The sequence below is a fragment of the Nycticebus coucang genome, chromosome 12 (genome assembly GCF_027406575.1).
Source record: "Nycticebus coucang isolate mNycCou1 chromosome 12, mNycCou1.pri, whole genome shotgun sequence".
NCBI lineage: Eukaryota > Metazoa > Chordata > Mammalia > Primates > Lorisidae > Nycticebus > Nycticebus coucang.
Genome location: NC_069791.1, coordinates 13,037,275 through 13,052,588, shown reverse-complemented (window position 1 = coordinate 13,052,588; position 15,314 = coordinate 13,037,275). Strand labels below are relative to the sequence as shown.

Sequence of the window (15,314 nt, the reverse complement as noted above, 5' to 3'; positions counted from 1 at the left end):
GGCCCGGGCTGGGTTTGAACCCACCACCTCCGGCATATGGGACCGGCGCCCTACTCCTTGAGCCACAGGCGCCACCCGACCCTGTCCTTTTTACCTGAAACATTCCCCCAAAACAGTTATTCCCAGGTCAGAAAACAAAGGGTCCCAGAAAGTCTCTGGGAAAAGCCCTTTGCCTGAGAAGATAGGTAGATCTACTCCAATCTAGTATCAAACGTGAAGGGATGTTAGAATCACCTTAGAATCTTGCTAAAAATGCAGATTCTAGGATGGAGCTCAGAGGCTATATTTCCCAAGAACCACTACATTGATACTGCAGAAACCACATTTTAAGTAGCAAGGTTCTAAGCTAACCCTTTTTTATAGCCTAGTTTAATTCACTACATTAGTTCACTGTCACCTAGGAAGCTGCAGAAAGCTTAAAGGGTATAAAGTATAAACTGGGGATAGTTTGGGGAATTTGGCTGAGAAAGCTCTCTCTGAGCAAAGGCAGGTTTAAAGAAGATGGAGTCAGTGAATGACAGATTGGTGGACAGCGCGTAGGACCCAATCACAGTCTGGTTTTGTATTTCCGTTATTAATACCATCCAGCCCTAGATAACCTCCAAGAAATCACTCCCGCCTGCAACTTCTACCCACCCTTCGATGAAGCCTCCATTTTTACCAACAGGTTATGTTGTTATTATCGTTTAGGTGCTTGCTCTCACCCTGTAATACCAACTGGAGAGAAGGAACAGTGCTGTATCCGCCCCACCTCTTGCCCCCACCCTGCCTGGCACAAATACTGACCCCCTCCTCCCTACTGCTTATTTAAACGTTTATTGAATGGTTTTCTCAATTTGCGGGTTCTGGAGAGGCCCAAGTCCAGGCCTCTCGAGTTCTAACAACTTCACCAGGGGGCGCGGCGGCCCAGGCGACTCAGCGACTGTGACCCACCGCGCCGTGGGCTCTCAGCACTTAGCGGGCAGTCTCTGCAGGGCCACTCCCTGCGACCTGGGCGGGAACCCCTGGCAGCGCGCTGGCCGCTGCTTCAGACTTCTAAAAGCAGCCCGCCCGCCCACTGCTGCTGCGGGAGTCGTCGCCAGGGCTTAGGTGCTGGGAGCTCGGCCTGCCGAAGCCCGGCGCCCCGGCCTGGGGCCGGTAACCAGGCGCACATGGCCCGCCCGGCCCTGTTTGTCCTGGCAGCGTGCCGCCGCTATTTGAAGCGGTTTTTATCTCCCAGAAACCAGCAAAACCCCAAGCGGAGTCTAGAGAAGATGAAAGAGGCCGAGGGGCTGGGGAGGGGAGGACCGCGAGGCTGCGGCGGGCGGGAGCTGGCACCGGACAGGCGGAGACCAGGAGGCGAGAGGGCCAGACCCTGGGAGGTCTCAAGAAGCCTGCCCGGTGGGGTGGAGGCGGGATCCTGGGGGTCCACTCCGGACCTCCTCCCCGCTCAGAGCAACTCCGGGGCGCCCTACCCCCGTCCGCCCCACTCCCCTCCCTGGTCTCTCTTCCGCCACAGCCCCCAGCCCACTAAAGTCGTCCTCGGAACTCAGATTCTTCAAAGCGCCTTTGAAGCAGCGCGCCCAGCTGGAGGGCAGGAGATTTCGCACCTGGGCGGGGGCGGGAGTAACGTCTGCGTGGGGAGGGGGCTTGTAACTCGAGTCCACCCGGATCAGGGCCCGGGGTAGCCGACCCCCTCTCATCCGTCCCAGCGCCCCCAGCGCGTCTTTCACCCGGCGAGGTGGACCTCCCTACCCGGGCGCAGTCGGGAATAGGGCCTAGGCCAGGGATGCGGCTCTGTGGGGCTGGGGCCGCACAAAGCCCTATTGTGGTTCGGGGATGGCAGCCACAGACTGGCTTTTGTTCCTCTGCTAACTCCGTGACGGGCACGACTGATTGCAGGCACGGGGCAGGGGGCGAGTTATGTGCCATACCGGGTCGCCCGCCGGGAGCTGCTTCATGGCCTCGCCGGGGCTGCGCTACAACCCCGGTGCCCGCGCTCTGGCCAGGTCACTGTCTGAGACGAGGTAGGTTAGTGCAAACTCTGAGAAGGAACCAGAAAAAAAAAAAACACTGCGCCTTCCCAACTCTACAGAAAGCACTGGACAGTCAAAAACTACCTTTGAGGGCTTGGCCATTGGAGAGCGTGGCCAACAAAGTATTTTACTATGCACATAACGTGCAAACGTGCATAACAGTATATTCGTCCATGGGGGGTCCTCAGTTTGCTAAGGAAAACTGTGGTCCACCCTTCCCCTTCTTCTTCCCCGTTTCTCACCAGAAGAAATTTTCAAATCGAACTTTTATTTATTAAATTAAAAAAAAAAAAAAGACTCCACAAGGGCATGATCCCTTCCCTTCCACAACGTTCCTCTCTCCCCAAGCCCCAGCGGCTTTAACCCTTTAACTTGGGACCTTGAGGGAGCAGGGGACAGAAAAGAAGGATCCAAAGTCACAGGAAAGGCATTCAAAGGCACAAAGCGGCTTTAAAAGTCTCTAGAGGTGGAGTTGGGAGCATCAGAAGTCCCAAGTTGGGGCCCTATGGGTGAACCTCCAAATCAGCTTGGGGTGTCCTCTTAGCTCTAAATTCTTCTTTCTCATGGCTTCTAGGCATCAGGCTGAGTACAGTGCCTTGCACAGAGTGGGCACTCAATAAATACTTGGTTTGTTTTAATCTGATCCCAGAGAAAGCCTTCCTCACTCATTCTTCCAGAGGGGCACCTCCAAACCAGTATCCTCCTGTTCGGTGGACTTCCACAAAGAGCTTGTCTAAGATGGCATCTGTAAGCTCTCCATAATCATGGCAACAGGAGATTAGCCTGATGGGGTCATGGTTTCTGAGGGAAGGGGCAGTGGAAGTACCTGCTCTGGGGCCCAGGGAGCTGCTGTACATTCCAATCCTTCTCCCCTCCATAGGAACTTGAGGTTTCACAGCTTCTGGCTTGGGCTGGGGATATCAGGGATCTCCTAGTTGAGAGATACTCCATTAACTCTTTAACAGAGACCTAGCTAACTAATCCAACTTTTAGAAAGTCTATTAAAAGAGAAACACCATTAACTGAGACCTGATAATAGAAATTCTATTAACAAGATCTCCTCTAATACTTTGTCTATACAGAGATGCATTTGGCTAGAATTTCTTTAGCAGAAATGGATCCCCTTCCCTCCCCAGCTCACTCTAACTGACCCGTCATCATAACTTAGATAAATAGAATTATTATTACTATTCATTACTTCTGGTACATAGGGGTTAAATATAGAGGCCTGGGGGCAGCGTCCCTGACCCTGGGGTCACCCCATCTTTGGGATCAGATCCCCACTGGTCTGCCCCCGCTCTTGGCACCCTGCTCTTGGCCAGGTCTTTAACCCCAATTCCCCCTAACTCTGGTCCCTAATGAAGAGGCCACCAGGGGGCAATAAATTATCATCATCATCATCATCATTGTGTTTGTGTAGAAGAAAAAAGCTCTGGGGAATGAAAAGCAGTGGAGTAAGAAGTTGGGAAGACAGGAGTCTGAGGGATAGCAGTAAATAATCTTGGGAAGGAGAAAGGGCACATGGCAAGGAACTAGTGAAATAAGGAAATAATGCTGGGAGCCCAAATGGAAGGAAGGCAAATTGGTGTGGCAAAAGCCAGGCAGAGAAAAGCTATGAAGGGGCCAGGGAAGAGTTTAGGAAGCCAGAGTGCAGGAATCAGGAACAGGCGAGGGCCTGGATGACATTTTGCAGAAAGCCAGGCTCATGGCAAGGGAAGAGGTGAGCTGGAGGAGGCATACAAAGTGATACCCAGACCCAGAATGGCCAGAGGAGAGATGGAGAAAGCCCCAAAGGACAGCATGCATGGGGTAGAGGCAATGAGGGGCAAGCAATGGTCCACAGAGCCAAGAAAGGCTGGAAATGGAGACCCTCCACCCAGCTCAGATCTCCAGCAGGTTGCTCTGCTCAGGGCTGCCTCCAGGGGCTTTTTCTGGGGGTGCTGGTGAGGCGGAAGGGCGAGGAGTCTGAGCAGCCTCCTCTTCCCCTGGACTTCGGCCCTCCCCCAGCTCCTTGGGGCCACTGGAAGGAGGGCCTGGGCCTGGCTCGCCATGGGTGCGCTGGTGTTTGCTCAAGTGGTCACTTCGGGTAAAACGCTTGGAGCAAAGCAGGCAGGTGAACTTCTTCTCCCGGGTGTGGGTACGCACATGACGCTCCAGCTCATCTGAACGGGTGAACCTCTTGCCACAGAAGAGCCAGTTGCAGACGAAGGGCCTCTCACCCGTGTGCCAGCGCAAGTGGGCCTTCAGGTGTGAGGCCTTGCCATACACCTTGCCACAACCAGGGATGTGGCAGCTGTGGATGGGCTTCTTCCGCAGCCCAGCCGCTGCTGCCCCCAGTCGCTCTAGCTCCTGGCAATTGGGGCAGTCACAGGAAGAACGCCCTGCACCACTGCCCCCATATCCACTAGTGCCCCCAGTGCCCGTGCCACGTGGGGGTTTGGCTCCACCACCACTCCCCTCCAGCTGCCCACTATTGCCCACTGCCTTGGGTTTATAGACATCTTGGGGCAGGACATGCTGAGGCCCTGGTTGCAGAAGGTGGGGAGCTGGGTAGGGGGCTGGATTAAGGGAAGTAAAGTCAGATGGGTAGGTGGGCAGCTGGGGGTTCAGTGGAGGCTGAGTGGGACCTGTGGGCAGTGTTCCTTGAAGCCCATCACCCTGGCCCTGCCCACCACCTAGCCAGTTGCCCCCAGGGTGCATGTCCCACCATGGAGTAGGAGCATTGCCTGGACCCGGTGAAATGCCTGCATGGATACCCGCCTTATACCAGGAGCCGTAGGGGTGTGCCATGTCCAGAGAAGTGTATACACTGGGCAGGCAGTCAGAAGAGCTGTGCCCCTTGGGCACTAGTAGCCCAGGGTCCTGGGTACCCGTGGGTCCAGGGAATGAGTGGGAAAAAGGAGGATAGTCATTGGCATAGCCTGATGTGGGTGCTGGAGGACTGCCTGCAGGTGAGAGAAGGCCATTGGTGCTTGAAAATGGGGCTGGGTAGGCATCCCCCATGGTTTTGGGGGTTGAAAGGTCACTGCCCACAGAATATGGCTTCTTGGTGCCTGCTTTGCCCAATGTTGTTGAGTCCCGCAGAGGGCTGGAGCCACCAAATTTGCTGCACGCTGCCGTCAGCATGGCCAGGGGGCTGGAGCCATAGTGGACTTCCTCCTGTGGAGAGAGGGAGGAACAGCTTAGGGAGAGAGGAGGAGAGGTGCATAATGAAGAGCAAAACTCTAGGACTGAGACCTAGAAACATCGAAAACAGAGCAAAGTCAGGGAAGTGTAGAGGATGGGGACTTAGAGGTAAAAGAGGTGGGCCAGTGGGGACTGGGCATCAGGGCAGAGCTTAGGTGGAATCATGGAAGGAGAGCAGAGGCCCAGGACTCCAATACCCCAACCCAGAGGCAAGAAGCAGAGCTCATTATAGAGTTCTCAGGGTGTGCAAAGGGCCTCCAAGAAACATGAGGCTCTTTTTAAATGGTTGAAGAGTTAGGGATAGAGGCAGCAGCAGAGAGAGGTGAGAATTAGGGATCCTGACCCCTGGAAGTGGGTTAGTAGCAGACAGAGGTCATGGTCAGGGACTTGGAGAAAAAAATGTGAGGCTCAAAGGGCGGCACAGGGAGAAAGCAAAAGACTAGGGACAGTACTTGCCCCCATTCCAGATTTTCCTGGCTTTACCCCTTATTCTGCTTCCTGTCTCAGCTTCAGTTCCTGACTAAGGCAGTAGCCTGGTCTCCCTGAGGTCAAGTCCTCATGTCTCTGGTGAGGAATCTCTTGGCAGGGACTCTGGCGCTGGGGAGCAAGAGGAAGCGACGTGGAGACACTGAGACATTGAAAGGGAACAGGGATGCTGCCAAGCCAGGACTGTGGCTGGGGCAAGAATGTCTTTCAGGCGGGCAGTGGACACCCCCTGCTTTGTGGTGCCAACTCGTACCCCTTTGGGAGGGCTGGAAGAGCCCAAAGTCATCATGTCCACCCAAGGAAGGGAATTAGAGTGGCTAACATACTGGCTCACAGCCACATCCCTCCATGCCTCAGTATCCCCAGCATGTAGTTGGTCTTTCTTCATCCCTTTTTTTTTTTGAGACAGAGTCTTACTCTGTTTCCCTGGGTAAAGTGCTGTGGCATCACGCTCACAGCAGCCTCAAACTCCTGGGCTCAGACGAACCTCTTGCCTCAACCTCCCAAGTAACTGGGACTAGAGGCATGTGCCACCACACCTGGCTAGTTTTTCACTTTTTGTTTTGGGGGGTTGTTTTGGAGACAGACTCTCACTTTGTCACCCTTGGTAGAGTGCTGTGGCATCATAGCTTACAGCACCCCCAAACTCTTGGGCTCAAGCGATTCTCTTGCCTCCGCCTCCCAAGTAGCTGGGACTATAGGCACACGCCACAACGCCCAGCTATTTTTAGAGATGAGGTATCACTCTGGCTCCAGGCTGATCTTCAACGTGTGAGCTCAGGCAATCCATCTGCCTCGGCCTCCCAGAAAGCTAGGATTACAGGCGTGAGCCACCATGCCCAGCCCTCCCACTCCTGCTAGTTTTTCTATTTTCTTTCCTTTTTTTTTTTTTTTGAGACAGAGTCTCACTTTGTTGCCCTCAGTAGAGTGCTGTGGCATCACAGCTCACAGCAACCTCCAACTCCTGGGCTCAAGCAGTTCTCCTGCCTCCATCTCCCAAGTGGCTGGGACTACAGGTGCTTGCCACAACACTGGCTATTTTTTGGTTGCAGCCATCATTGTTTGGTGGGCTGGGGGCTGGATTTGAACCTGCCAGCTCAGGTGTATGTGGCTGGTGCCTAAGCCGCTTGAGCCACAGGTGCTGAGCCAGGCCCAGCTATTTTTTTTGTTTGGGAGGCCTGGGCTGGGTTCGAACCCACCAGCTCCCGTGTATGTGGCTGGCATCCTAACCACTGAGCTACAGGCTCTGAGCCAAGTTTTTCTATTTTCAATAGAGACAGGGTCTCACTCTTGCTCGAAATGGTTTTGAACTCCTCAGCTCAAGCATTCCACCCACCTCAGCCACCCAGACTGCTAGGATTATAGGTGAGAGCCACCGCGCCCAGCCTCTTTATCCTTCTAGCACAGTTAAGTGAAAGAACACATACAGATATACAGATACAGGGCATGATGGAGGTCTTTTAGAAATGCAAAGGTGTGGGCAGTGCCTGTGACTCAGTGAGTAGGGCTTCGGCCCCATATACCAAGAGTGGTGGGTTCAAACCCAGCCCCGGCCAAACTGCAACAAAAAATAGCTGGGTATTGTGGTGGGCATCTATAGCCCCAGCTACTTGGGAGGCTGAGGCCAAGATAATTGCCTAAACTCAGGAGCTGGAGGTTGCTGTGAGCTGTGATGCCACAGCACTCTACCGAGGGTGATAAAGTGAGACTCTGTCTTTTAAAAAAAGAAGAAAAAAAAAATGCAATGGTGCCTCCTTTTTTTTGAGACAGTGTCTCACCATGTTGCCCTCAGTAGAGTGCCATAGCATCATAGCTCACAGCAACCTCAAACTCTTGGGCTCAAGTTATTCTCTTGTCTCAGCCTCCTGAATAGCTGGGACTACAGGCACCTGCCACAATGCTTGGCTAGTTTTAGAGATGCAGTCTTGCTCAGGCTGGTCTGGAACTACTGAGCTCAAGCAATCCACCCACCTCAGCCCCCCACAGTGCTAGATTACAGGCATGAGCCACTGCACTGGGCCTCAAAGGTTCCTCCTTAATGTCCACCTTAATGCACCTGTAGGCCCAGCTACTTGGGAGGCTGAGGCAGGAGGATCACTTGAGCCCAGGAATTTGAGGTTGCTTCTGTCACCAGGCTAAACCACTCTCAAGATCTGTAACCCTTAGGAGCTTAGCTGAGAAAGGAACCCCAGAACCCAGGATTCTCAGACCTCTCCCCCACTCCCCCATAGCTCCTAGCATGTGTTGTGTGTGACACCAATCCTAGAGGTAGGTCTGGGGTTTTTGTTTTTTGTTTTTTTTTTTGTAGAGACAGAGTCTCACTTTATGGCCCTCGGTAGAGTGCCGTGGCCTCACACAGCTCACAGCAACCTCCAACTCCTGGGCTTAAGCGATTCTCTTGCCTCAGCCTCCCCAGTAGCTGGGACTACAGGCTCCTGCCACAACGCCCGGCTAAGGTCTGGGGTTTTAAGGTTGCCACAAGCAGTATGTCCAGTCATCACTCCTGCCCTGCCCCCAAGTGGAAATTTGCTGTTCCTCCTGCCCAGTTACCTCTCTCTAAAGTCCATTGGACCCAGGAGCTCCCAAAGTCAAACCACTAAAAGCTTTCTCCAACCTGGCCACAGTAAACACCCAGGGTTCCTCTGGGTTTCTCTGGAGTCTCTGATCTTCCAAGCGGAAGGTGGGCTAAAGTAGGATAGCTGGTAGGGCAGGAATCAAATACTACCAGAAAGGAGAGGTAGAAACATGGAATTCAAAGGAGCAAGGCAGACACCAGAGACCTGCACAGAAGACCTGCAGCCTGTAGTCCCAGCTAACAGGGAGGCTGAGGCAAGAGAATTGCTTAAGCTCAGGAGTTGGAGGTTGCTGTGAGCTGTGTGACGCCATGGCACTCTGGGAGGCCAAGGTTGGATGATCTCTGGAGCTTAGGAGTTCAAGACCAGCCTGAGCAAGAATGAGACCCAATCTCTACTAAAAATCGAAAAATTAGCCAAGCCAGGCATGGTGACTCATGCCTGTAATCCTAGCACTCTGGGAGGCTGAGGCAGATGGATTGCCTGAGCTCACAGGTTTGAGACCAGCCTGAGCAAGAGCAAGACCTCTAAAAATAGCCAGGCATTGTGGTGGTCACCTGTAGTCCCAGCTACTTGGGAGACTGAGGGAAGAGAATTGCTTGAGCCCAAGAGTTTGACGTTGCTGTGAGGTTGCTAGAGTGTGTGTGATGCCACAACACTCTACTGAGGGTGACAAAGTGAGACTCTGACAAAAAAAAAAGAGAGAAAGAAAGAAAGGAAAGGAAAGGAAGGAAAGATTAGTTTGGCATTATGCCAGGCACCTATAGTCCCAGCTACTGGGGAGGCTGAAGCAGGAGGATCATTTGAGCCCAGGAGTTTGAGGTTGCTGTGAGCTATGATGCCACAGCACTTTAGTCAGGACAACAGAGTGGAGACTCTGTCTCAAAAAAAATACAAAAAGTTCCCAGCTACTCGGGAGGCTGAGGCAGGAGAATCGCCTAAGCTCGGGATTTGGAGGTTGCTGTGAGCTGTGTGACACCACGGCACTCTACCGAGGGCCATAAAGTGAGACTCTGTCTCTACAAAAAAAAAAAAAAAAAAAAATACAAAAAGAAATGGGCAGGGACCAAAACAGCAAAAAGGTAAAAAGACAAAAGGGAAGGAGAGACAGGAAAGCAGAATAAACAAAGAAGGAGAGGTGATGGAAAACAGACTGTGCTAAGAGAGCAAAGGAAAAGAGAAGGGAAAAGGGGGAGGAAAGGGGGAGGAGGAAGAAGAAGACAGACTTCCTACCTAAGAGAAACCCACTGTCCTGGGCCTCAGAAAACCCCCAGACCAGGCCACTCCTCCCCCCTGACCACCCCCTCTCCTTCTCCCCAGACCGGCTCCGGCTCCATGGTTTCCCTGCGGTCGGTTTATTTTTAAAAACGCCGACGCCGTCCCCTGCCTGGCCCTCACACTGTGGCCACAGGGGCCTCAGCCAAGCCCAAGGACCCCACCCAGATGTGGGGAGGAGAGGAGGGGTGAAAGAAGGCAGCCAGCCCCAGGCCAACAGAAGACCCCAGCCCTGGGGAATGGAGGCTCACAGGGCCCCTGAGGGCAAGGAAGGAGAAGGCAGGCACTAGACCCACTCAGGCAGGTCTGGAGGCCAAGAGCTGGGCACATGGCTAAGTTTCACCACAGCCTCGGTTTCCTTCCTGTGCTGATTGCCCTCTCCTGAAAATTAGGGGAGGGTCCTGGTTAAAGGTTCTGAGTGTGTGCCCCCATCCCTGATCAAATATATTACCTTCCTCTATCCATCATCCTTAAAAGAAAAAAGTATTGAAGGGGAACCTTTGGAAAAAGAATAAGACAGGAGCTGTCCCTCCCAGATGTAGAGCAGGGGAAGGGGGTCCTTTCCTTCTAGAGAGATGCTCCCTAGACCTGCCCTGCCTGCCCTCCCAGGGAGATGCTCACTGTACATCTGAGGGCGGGCCTTAGTTTCTGAGCAACCAAGGCCCCAATTTCTAGTTCTCTACTTTTTTTTTTTTTTTTAGAGACAGAGTCTCACTTTGTCACCCTTGGTAGAGTGCCATGGTGTCACAGCTCACAGCAACCTCCAGCTCTTGGGCTTAGGCGATTCTCTTGCCTGAGCCTCCCCAGTAGCTGGGACTACAGGCGCCCGGCTACAGTTGTCTACTTTCTCAGCCTCCTCCCATCTCTTAGTTCTCCCTGCTACCCATTTTTTCATCCCTGCCACCTCCCACCCATTCGTTCCTCCTGCCTGTCCTATACCTCACTTGGCCCAGGTGAGCTTCCCCTCAAGGAGCTGCAGCCTCCCTCTCCAAACCCCAAGTTCTTGTCATTGCCAAGGGACCCAGCCATCCCAGGAAGAAGGTTTCCTGGGGAGGTGGGGAGGAGGTTGAGGGCCTAGGTACCCCACAACTAGACAAAGAGATGGAGGGATTAGAGGAACCAGAGTGCCTTTATATTGAGGGCATCCCCAGCTCACAGGGAGTGAGGGGCCATGAAAGCCTTGCTTCTACAACACACTCCTCTTTGCCAGGCACTACCCCAATCTCATGTCTTTTCACCAGGCCCCTCCCAAGGCTCTAGTGCCACGCTGGCAATGCTGGCATGATGCCCACACCCACTGACACTGCTCTTGCCCTGGGTGGACCCAGGATTTCCGTGCATCTTATTCCTCCAGCTTCCTCAAGACCACAGGGTTCCAATGACGGCTGAAAATAGTCTCCTGGGGAGACGACAGGATGACAATCTGCCTCCACTGAAGTGGAGGTGGGTAACATAGTACAACCCCTGAAGACCCCTACCTGGCTACAGAGTGTGACAAGAGGCACAGAGTCCATCCCATTGGCTTGCATCCCATTCCCTAAAACTCAGCCACGAACTCACTACCTCAGGCCTTACTCATTTATCCTTCCTCATTTGGACTGACAGCTCTCAGATGGCCCAGCTTACACACACACCCCTGTACTCTCACAAAGCTACCTGCACTCAGGCACACAGGACTGTACCCTCACACTCACAGGCCAGTGAACACAAGTGTTAAAAGACTCCTGCTCTATCTCATACACACCTCTCCTACAGGTTTAATGAGTTGGCTTTCTGTTTCACTTTCTGTTTGGGTCATCCTGGGACCACAAACAGAGATAGAGGCTTTGGAGGGGACCCAAGAATACAGAGATACAGGGTCAGAGACCCAGAGGCAAGGAGGACCCAGGCCCCGAGTGGCTATGCATCCTCCCTTTCCAGCTGTATGCCTTGGGTCCCCCAGAAACCCTGGTATAGGCAATGATTTCTCAAGACTCCAAATCCTGACTCTCATGGTATGTTAGTTCCCTTCATCCCCAGCACCAGAGACAAGGGATACTGGGGTCCCAGCCTAGAAGGGAAGTGGCCCAGTCCACCCTGGAGCCTCCCACTCCCAAAATAGAGCTGAGTTTGTCTTTGGCTAAAAGCTAAATATTTGTGAGCTGGGCAGGCGGCCTCAGACCCTGTCCCTCCTCCTTGGTTCCCTCTCAGGCCTGGGCTCAGTTCCCCTGGTCAGCCCTCCCACATGCACATGCCCTCCTCCTTTCTAATACACAAACCAGACAAGAGCCTGCTTAGGCTAGGAGTCCCAGGACAGAGATGGGCCCCCCCAAAGAACTGTACCCAGTTGCTATTCCATGCCCATGTGGCCAACCCTCTCTGCCTTCAATCTTTGCTGCCAGTTTATCTACCTCCCACCCCTCAGCCCTATTCTCCCCTCCCCCTCCTTTCTCCATCCCTTTCCACTCCTCACAGTCAGTGTGCTTAGCTGACCCTTGGGGTTCAGTCTACTTCTGACCTAGTCCTCTCTCCACCTCCTTGCACTGCCCTCTGACCCCTATCCTATTCTTTCATCCCTTTGCTCCTGCCCTCTGCCTCTACTTCTCAGACCCCACTCCCCTCTCCTCATCAGAATGACCCCTGGAAGTGACAAGCACCACAGCTACTATCTGTGTGAGTTCCAGGGTCAGGAATTAGGACCATGTAGATTGTGGCTGATTTCCTGGGGCGAGGAGGGAGCAGTTACCTCGAGCAGGGAGGATGCCATCCTCAGGCTGGGAAACGGGTCGCAAGGAGCCAGGCAGATGGAGATAGCCGAGCCGGAGAGAGAGGGAGAGGGAGGGAGAATGAGAGAATGAGAGAGAAGAGATCTAAAGTTAGAAGGGACTGGGGGCTGGGGGGTGGGGGGGCTGCTCTCTGTCTGTAGGGATCCACCCTCTAATTACAGCTTTCCCAGCGGAGAAGGCTTCAGATCCAATGAGGAGGGTGAGAGAGGGAGGCAGAGGGTCCAAATTTCCTGCTCCATTTGCTGAGCTCCCCAAAGAAGAGATCTGGGAGGGAGAGGAGAAAAGGGGGCACCCAGGGAAGGGTGGGAAACAGGAAGGGGGGATAGGAACACGGGTAAGTTGTCAGGGCTTCCTTAGGAGCTGCTGAGGGGAAAGGTTAAAGGCGCAGAGGATCCAGGTGTCCTACACACCACAGCAATCCCATAGGCATCTGTGGGCACCCTCCCAGAGCTCCCCATGTACCTGGGGAACCTGGGGCTGGCTGTCCCGAGTTTCCTCTCTGGAGGTCTGGCAGGGAGAGTGCTGGCAACGGGTGGCCCGAGGGTGCTGGGGATGGCCTGAGGGTGCTGGGAGGAATCCTCTTCTCTCCCAGGCCAGCTGTGCTCCTGTTCCCACTCAATCCTACAATCCTACTCTTACTCCAGAGTCCTTGCTGCTGCTCGGTGGCTGCTGCTTCTGCTACTGCTGCTGCTGAAGCTGCTGCCGCCCGCCCGCTGCTGAGGGAAGGAACAGGAGGGAAAAGGAACAAACCCCAAACCACTAATTAGAGATGGGGGGGATGGGGGCTGGGGACGACACTCACACAGAGAGACTGGAACACACTGACTTACACACTCATGGACAAATACAGGGATGATGCATGCACTCACAGTCCTACCCACGCAGCATAGCCACTGTCATGAATGAACACAGTGACACACTGGAGGCACACACACCATGCACACACACACACCCAGCTGACCATGGAGATGCTTGTTTCCCCAGTCACCCACTTCTACAGCAGGGGAGCAGTATGTGTATATGTGCACATGTGCGTGTCCATGTGCTTGTGTGTGCGTGTGTGTATGTGTGTGTGTGTCATATGGAGAAGGAGGGAGGATGTGCTCTGGAGTAGGGGCTTCTACTCCCTAAACTTTTAGGGTCACAGAGGTAGTTTCCAGAGCATGAGCTGGGGAAGGGAATGGAGAGTGGGAGAGAGTTGGCATAGGCTTGAGGGGGAAGGTCCCTCAGTTTCACTGTTTGGAAATTATACCTAGGCCATCACTTTTTGCCACAGAATATGGATCTTCCAATGATCAGAAAATTTATGGCAGGTAGGAGTGAGGATAAGAGTTAAAGGGTCGGGTGGCGCCTGTGGCTCAGTGAGTAGGGCTCCAGCCCCATATGCCGAGAGTGGCGGGTTCAAACACAGCCCCGGCCAAACTGCAACAACAACAACAACAAAAATAGCCGGGCGTTGTGGCGGGCGCCTGTAGTCCCAGCTGCTCAGGAGGCTGAGGCAAGAGAATCGCGTAAACCCAAGAGTTAGAGGTTGTGTGACACCGTGTGACACTGCTGTGTGACGCCACGGCACTCTACCCGAGGGTGGTATAGTGAGACTCTGTCTCTACAAAAAAAAAAAAAAAAAAGAGTTAAAGGGTCAACTTCATGGATGGGTCAACTCATCCATGCCTACATTTCATCTCTTTGAATTAACTCTCTAAGAAAGAAATGCCTTAGCCTCCATCACTCTTTGTCAGTTACCATCCCATGGTCACTCTTCGATTAATCTCCATCCTTTTTTTTTTTTTGAGACAGAGCCTCAAGCTGTCACGCTGGGCAGAGAGCTGTGACATCACAGCTCACAGCAACCTCCAACTCTTGAGCTTAAGCGATTCTCTTGTCTCAGCCTCTTCTATGTAGCTGGGACCACAGTTGCCCACCACAACGCCTAGCTATTTTTTGGTTGCAGCCGTCATTGTTGTTTGGCAGGCCCAGGCTGGATTTGAACCCGCCAGCTCAGGTGTATGTGGCTGGCGCCTTAGCTACTTGAGCCACAGGCACCAAGCCTAACCTCTATCCTTTAATAGATAGTTCTTCATATGAGTAATCATACTTTCCTGGGAGCTCCTGGTTCCTTTTCTCATTGCCATGCATTAGTTCCCTGTGCAGCAGAAATAATTGAAGTTAGAGCTGAATAAGGACTTCTCAACTTTGACTTCTCAACAAAATGGGAAAGAAAGAAGGAATGTCAACCAGGTTGTGAGAAGAAAGCCCAAAAAGTCTATTAACTGAGACCTGGGCCCCAGGATAAGCTGAAGGGAGAGACTAGGCAACCAAGTGGTAGGACCAACCTCTCTCCCATAGAGGCGCCCAACCCTGGGAGGTTGTTTGCATGTTATTCCTTCCCACATACCTCTCTCCCCTCCCAGCTCTGCCTGTCAGAGGGATAAAGCTCTATCCTTTCCACTCCCCTGACTCCCCACCGCTGTCCCCTCACTTTCTGAGTGTCCACTTCCTTGACCCTTTTTCTCTCCCAGCTCTCCAGTGAAAAGATTAAGAGGTGGAATGGCAGATGGTGGTCCAGGGAGGGTTAACCAGCAGGGAGGAGTAAATTTCAAGTAGGACCCCAGGAGTTTCAAATTCCAGTTCGACCCCCAAGAAACCCTGTGAGCACAAGTTTTGGGGAATGAATTAGAGAAACAAGTGGCTGGTAGAAAAGGGGAAAGAAGCAAAAGAAGAAACACAATGGCCAGGAGACACACAAAGTAAATGGAACAGCCCAAGAGAATCAAAAGAGACATTACCAGTGCACAGGTATAAGGAAGAGATAAGGAGGGGGCGGCGCCTGTGGCTCAGTGAGTAGTCGCGCCGGACCCATATGCCGAGGGTGGCGGGTTCAAACCCAGCCCCGGCCAAACTGCAACAAAAAAATAGCTGGGCGTTGTGGCGGGCGCCTGTGGTCCCAGCTACTCGGGAGGCTGAGGCAGGAGAATCGCCTGGGCCCTGGAGTTGGAGGTTGCTGTGAGCTGTGT

At 53.2% G+C, this 15,314-nt stretch overlaps 1 protein-coding gene across 2 annotated transcripts; it reads right to left on the bottom strand.

The window, feature by feature from the left end:
- Window positions 1-3,253: 3,253 nt before the first annotated feature.
- Window positions 3,254-12,995, bottom strand: SP7 (Sp7 transcription factor). Of its 2 annotated transcripts, XM_053556955.1 has the most exons (3): window positions 12,763-12,995; window positions 12,261-12,288; window positions 3,254-5,174 (listed from the first exon to the last, which is right to left on the bottom strand). In XM_053556955.1, exons 2-3 carry the CDS (start codon window positions 12,279-12,281, stop codon window positions 3,897-3,899), a joined length of 1,299 nt encoding a protein of 432 aa, XP_053412930.1. In that variant the 5' UTR covers window positions 12,282-12,288; window positions 12,763-12,995; the 3' UTR covers window positions 3,254-3,896. The 2 variants fall into 2 exon arrangements, with proteins under 2 accessions (XP_053412930.1, XP_053412931.1); XM_053556956.1 differs by lacking the exon at window positions 12,261-12,288.
- Window positions 12,996-15,314: the final 2,319 nt, after the last annotated feature.

Bases quoted from the DNA above. Each gene is read 5' to 3' on its own strand.
- SP7 (XM_053556955.1), bottom strand. From the start codon at position 12,281: ATGGCATCCTCCCTGCTCGAG. The intron at 5,175-12,260 runs GTAACTGCTCCC...CTCTCTCCACAG, and splicing joins TGGCATCCTCCCTGCTCGAG to GAGGAAGTCCACTATGGCTC.